General features: G+C 42.9%; 1 protein-coding gene across 1 annotated transcript in view; it reads right to left on the bottom strand.

The window, feature by feature from the left end:
• Positions 1 to 1,159: 1,159 nt before the first annotated feature.
• LOC141111668 (vomeronasal type-2 receptor 26-like) overlaps positions 1,160 to 6,611 on the bottom strand; it is a 57,532-nt gene continuing 52,080 nt past the window's right edge. The window contains exon 5 of the mRNA XM_073603816.1: positions 1,160 to 2,067. Within this exon, the coding sequence (XP_073459917.1) occupies positions 1,160 to 2,067 (908 nt within the window). The remainder of the gene's footprint in view (positions 2,068 to 6,611) is intronic.

The following is a 6,611-nucleotide window of genomic DNA, read 5'->3' as shown; positions in this document are numbered from 1 at the left end:
CACCCTTATAATGCCCTGTACTGTGCCCTCCCAATTCCCTGTACTGCACCCTAATAACACCCTCTTAACGCCCTGTACTGCGCCCTCCTAACACCCTCCTAACGCCCTGTACTGCATCTTCCTAACACCCTTCTAATGCCCCGTACTGTGCCCTCCTAATGCCTTGTACTGTGCCCTCCTAACACCCTCCTAATGCCCTGTACTGTGCCATTCTAACACCCTCCTAACGCCCTGTACTGCACCTTCCTAACACCCTCCTAATGCCCTGTACTTCACCTTCCTAACACCCTGTACTGTGCCCTCCCTATGTTGCCTACCCCCCACCAACTGTCACCTCTGCCCCCATGTCTCTCAATGACCCTCCCATCCTCTTCCCCCAGCAATCACAGCCTTTTTCTTCTCAATTCTCCCACCCCTCAATCCCTATTTCACCCCACCCTTAACTACCCTGCCCTAACTTACCCCTCTACTTCCCACCCTGTCCTCACCCCAGCCTAGCCCAACTCCCTAACAATCCCCCTCCCAAACCACCCCCTACCTACATAATGGGTATTGGTAATTGGTATCGGCGAGTTCTTACAAAAAAAGTATCGGTACTCGTAAAAGTGGTATTGGTGCAACCCTATATAAAGTATAAAAATCTATAGCAAAAAAAAATAATAAGCAGAACAACAAAACAAAACAAAGCAAAAAAAAAGAACAGACCGACAGCTAGAACAACACAAAGTAGACTAGGCATATCTCACTTACATATCCGTATTGTTGTTGTGTTCATATATGTACCGGAAAAATGACATGTTAATAAATACAGCTTTGTATTATTTTGTGCCTTTTATATCTGTATGGAGTTTAAACTTTAGGTTTTATGGTACCAGTATAAAGTTTGTGTCTTATGGCCATGTTTGCATTTCTTTATTTTTCTGTTTCTAATGGTTTGGAAACATTCAAAACATTCATATCTTGATGATTAGATTATTCATTAAAACTTTGAATTACATTTGATTTTTTTTTTGTTGTTGAATGATGTTCTGTTACACAATATACTGTATAGGAAATAGATCAGCTATTTTATTTTTTGCAACCTTGGTCTAATTTAAAAAAGTAATGTAACATTTACATAACTGTCTACATTTTTTGATGTCTTAAAATAAAAGAAAGTTTATATATTTCCTTTACTGTGCAGATAGCCTTTTGTATTCAGTTCTGGCCTACAGAGAATTATAAAGCATTTTGTAAGAAATATACAGTATAAGAGACCATTATTGGAAATCAGTATGGCGAATATCTCCACAGCCACCGTGTATTTCCCTTTGGTGCTCAGATAGGCCGGGATCATGGCAATCCAGACACTGCAGAACACCAGCATGCTGAAGGTGATGTATTTGGCTTCATTAAAACTGTCCGGTAATGTCCTGGCAAAAAAAGCTATAATAAAACTAACAGCAGCCAGGATCCCCATATAACCCAGGACAGAGTAGAACCCAATAACTGACCCATCATTACACTGAATGATGATCTTCTCCTGGTAGGAGTGTGTGTCCAATTCCTTGAAGGGAGGAGAGATGGTCAACCAACTAACACAGATTATAACCTGAACAGAAGAACAAGCTAAGACTATACAGGTGGGAAGTTTTACTCCAATCCATTTCCTCCACTTGCTGTTGGGTTTGGTAGCTTTGAAGGCAATGCAAACCATAATAGTCTTGGCCAATACAGAAGATACGGCTATTGTAAATAGAATTCCAAAATAAATTTGGCGTAGCAAGCAGGTTACATCCACAGGACGACCCAGGAAGAGGAACACACAGAGGAAACCCAACATGATGGAGACCAGGAGGACAAAGCTGAGGCTCTTGTTATTGGCTTTCACAATTGGTGTGTCCTGGTGTGAAATAAAAATGGCGAGAACTAGAAGAGTCTTCCCAAAACACAACAGTGAGAAGGTTATAAAAACAAATGAGATTTTGTCATCAGTGAAGGAAAGAAATTCTACTTGTTTGGGAATACAGTGAGTTCTGTTCTCATTTGGCCATTCATGATTAGGGCATTTCATGCAGTTTTCACTATCTGGAAAACAAAATAAAATCAATGAACAGTGTGAGCACTTACAGGATATCTTGCTTGGCTTACTTCTAGCTAGTCTCGCATTTCCATGTGTTCTAGGTTGTGTACATTCGATGTTCCTGGTGGATGTCATATGACATCCTCCCCAGAATGTGCCTCACGCGCACCCCAGGGCCACACTGTGGCGCGATCTGACACCCGCTGTGTCCGTGAAAGATCAGTGTACCGCCCCCCTGCTGATACCATGCGATCGCTGTGACCAATCACAAGACAATTGTACACAATGGATGGCTTTCATTCATGTTATTCCTTGTGTACTATTGTTTTGATTTCTGTGATTGGTCACAGTGATCGCATGGTACAGATAGGGCCAACCACAACTCATCTGTATCATGTGTTTAGCTGTGGCCAGTCACAGCTAATCACAACAGTAAACACTGAATTAATAGATTTCATTCTGTAAAAATGGTTGCTTATAACAGTGAAATTGACAATTGTAAGTAAATATAAAAAATCATGATAACCCCCCAGAGTAGTACAATGTTACTTTGGTAACACTGCAGTGCTCTGGTCAGTATGTAAAAAAAAAAGGGAAAAAATGTAACGAAAAAGAAAAAAAAACTTAAAAAAATGAAAAAAAAAATCTTCTTTTTTTTTTTTAGTATACTGTCACAAGTCAGTGTCCCTGATCACCACATCCAACAAGAAAAACTTGCTGCTCCAGGTGAGATTAGATGCCTGTCTGATGATCTAGACAGGTGCCTCGGCTCGCCTCCGCATGCAGTCAATAATAGAAGAAATGGCCGCACTCTGTACTGGATCAAAATTCTTTTTTCATTCAGAACATCCCAAGGGTTGACAAAAGACAGAAAGCTGGTAGATGCATTCACACACTCCAAGTGTGCTTAATCATTACTTAATCATTACTTGATCATTACTTGATCACCGCCACACCAGTTATATGATGACGCTGTACTGCATTGGTGACAGTATCTAAAAAGAAAAGTTGTAAAATAAACAATTTTTGCCATGCATCCTACTAAATACCTTGAACTGTCTACTTTCCAAAAAGCGGTGATTTGGGGGGTATTTGTACTGACCTGACATTTTCGGGCCTCAAGAAATGAGATAGATCGTCAGAACATCAGGATTGATCTATTTGTATATATATATATATCCCATAGTTTGTGGACTCTATAACTTTCCTACAAACTGAATAATATACACTGATTTGGGTAATTGTCACCAAAGAAATTTAGTAGTATACATTTTGACCTAAATTCATGAAGAAAAATTGTTTATTTGCAAAATTGTATAACAGAACCAGAATTTTTTTTTTTTCATAAATTTTGGTATTTTTTAGTTAATTTAGCAAAAAAAAAGGTGTTTAAATACCACCAAAAAAGCTCTATTTGTGTGAAAAAAATGATAAACATTTCATATGGGTACTGTGTTGCATGACCACGCAATTGTCATTCAAAGTGAAGTCTGAAAATTGGCCTGGGCAGGAAAGGGGTGAAAGGGCACAGTATTGAACTGGTTAAAGCTCTTTAGAGTAAGTATTAAAATGTATTAAAACATTCCATCAGCAACTGGTTATACCAGGATCATGGCTGCAGCTTAAAACATGGTCCTGGCACCGTGTATTTCAATATTTGAACCGGTTTCTTGTAAAAGTGATCTGGGCGCTGCAAAGCCTCTGGTTGCTACCCATGGTGGTTCCTGGGTTCATTGTTCCTCCGGGAAATGCAAGACCATGATAATTGTATCCCCACAGATGGAGGCGGCTTGTGCTCAATATTTTTGGGGGGCGGTCCCCCTCACCCGCACTAACGCCACAACCCCACCCTCTTGCGGGAGATGGACTGCGGCGATCAGTGCCCCCCCATGAGAGATGGACAGCGGCGAGGAGATAGACGATGGTAATCAGTAGGGATGAGCCGAACACCCCCTGGTTCGGTTCGCACCAGAACCTGCGAACGGACCGAAAATTTGCACGAACGTTAGAACCCCATTGACGTCTATGGGTCTCGAACGTTCAAAATCAAAAGTGCTAATTTTAAAGGCTAATTTGCATGGTATTGTCCTAAAAAGGGTTTGGGGACCCGGGTCCTACCCCAGGGGACTTGTATCGATGCAAAAAAAACTTTTAAAAACGGACGTTTTTTCGGGAGCAGTGATTTTAATGATGCTTAAAGTAAAAAAAAAAGTGAAATATTCCTTTAAATATCGTACCTGGGGTGTGTCTATAGTATGCCTGTAAAGTGGCTCGTGTTTCCCATGTTTAGAACAGTCCCTGCACAAAATGTCATTTTTAAAGGAAAAAATCTGATTTAAAACTGCTTGCGGGTTTAATGTAATGTCGGGTCCTGGAAATATGGATGAAAATCAGTGAGACAAACGGCATGGGTACCCCCCAGTCCATTACCAGGCCCTTTGGGTCTTGTATGGATATTAAGGGGAACCCTGCACCCAAATTAAAATAAGGAAAGGTGTGGGGCCACCAGGCCCTATATACTCTGAACAGCAGTATACAGGCGGTGCAAACAAGACAGGGACTGTAGGTTTGTTGTTAAGTAGAATCTGTTTGTAATTTTGAACGGGTACATTTTTAACGTGTTTAGCTCCAGCAAAAAAATCTTTTTTAAGCTTTTTGGAAAACATAGGGAAGGGTTATCACCCCTGTGACATTTGTTTTGCTGTCTTTCCTCCTCTTCAGAAGATTTAACCTCACTTTTTGTCCCAATGACAAATGTTTTTTGAAAATGTGGGGTTTTTTGTGGAACAAGGATTGGAAAGAATCAGTGGAAAGGAGAAATGTTTTTCCCATATTAACTCTTACAGGAGAGAATTTCCCTTCCTAGGGGTAGATTTATTCTCACTTCCTGTTGTCTCCTTCCGTTTGCAAGTAGGAGTCGTTTGTAAGTTAGATGTTTGAAAGTAGGGGCCTGCCCTATATACTCAGCAGAAATGTGGGCCTTAGGTGTTGTTGTGGCCACAACACTGTAAGCCCTCACAGGGCCCTGCTGTGAAATATTAGATCAAGAATTGTAATTACATGCCCCTGTTGAACAAGGGCAGAAAAATTGGGCCTTTGGTGGTGGTGGTGCTGGTGCCACAACACTGTCGCTCTTGGTGGGTGCAGAAATGGGCCCTGCTGTGAAATATTAGATCAAGAATTGTAATTACATGCCCCTGTTGAACAAGGGCAGAAACATTGGGCCTTTGGTGGTGGTGGTGCCACAACACTGTAAGTCCTCACTCGCTCTTGGTGGGTGCAGAAATGGGCCCTGCTGTGAAATATTAGATCAAGAATTGTAATGACATGCCCCTGTTAAACAGGGGCTGAAAAATTAGGCCTTAGGCATTGGTGCTGGAGCCACAACACTGCAACCCCTCACAGATACTCTAGTTGGAACGCAGAAATTAGCCCTGCTGCAAAGTATTGCATCAAAAATTGTAATTACAGGCCCCTGTTAAACAGGGGCTGAAAAATTGGGCCTTAGGCACTGGTGCTGGTGCCACAACACTGCAACCTCTCACAGATACTCTAGTTGGAACGCAGAAATGAGCCCTGCTGCAAAGTATTGCATCAAAAATTGTAATTACATGCCCCTGTTAACCACTTGACGACCGCCTCACGCCGATGTACGTCGGCAAGGTGGCACGGACAGGCAAAATCATGTACATATACGTGATTTGCCTTCCGCGGGTGGGGGGTCCGATCGGACCCCCTCCCGGTGCCCGAGGCGGGCGTCTTTTGTCCCACGGCGATCGGAGGTGAGGAGGAGGCCATCCGTTCGTGGCCCCCCCCTCGCGATCGCCGCCGGCCAATCGAATCATTCCTTTGCTGCTGTATGCTAAACAGCAGCAAAGGAAATTATGTCATCTCTCCTCGGCTCGGTAATTTCCGTTCCGGCCCGAGGAGAGAAGACAGGTATGTGAGTGCACAACACTACACACACACAGTAGAACATGCCAGGCACACAAAACACCCCGATATCCCCCCGATCGCCCCCTGATCCCCCCCCAATCACCCCCCCCTGTCACAAACTGACACCAGCAGTTTTTTTTTTTTTTTCTGATTACTGCATTGGTGTCAGTTTGTGACAGTTACAGTGTTGGGACAGTTAGTATTAGCCCCCTGTAGGTCTAGGATACCCCCCTAACCCCCCCTAATAAAGTTTTAACCCCTTGATCACCCCCTGTCACCAGTGTCGCTAAGCGATCATTTTTCTGATCGCTGTATTAGTGTCGCTGGTGACGCTAGTTAGGGACCTAAATATTTAGGTTCGCCGTCAGCGTTTTATAGCGACAGGGACCCCCATATACTACCTAATAAATGTTTTAACCCCTTAATGGCCCCCTAGTTAACCCTTTCACCACTGATCACCGTATAACTGTTACGGGTGACGCTGGTTAGTTTGTTTATTTTTTATAGTGTCAGGGCACCCGCCGTTTATTACCGAATAAAGGTTTAGCCCCCTGATCGCCCGGCGGTGATATGCGTTGCCCCAGGCAGCGTCAGATTAGCGCCAGTACCGCTA

The sequence above is a fragment of the Aquarana catesbeiana genome, linkage group LG11 (assembly GCF_042186555.1).
Source record: "Aquarana catesbeiana isolate 2022-GZ linkage group LG11, ASM4218655v1, whole genome shotgun sequence".
Classification (NCBI taxonomy): Eukaryota; Metazoa; Chordata; class Amphibia; order Anura; family Ranidae; genus Aquarana; species Aquarana catesbeiana.
Note: the sequence above shows the minus strand (reverse complement) of the source record. Positions and strands in the feature narration are given on the sequence as shown.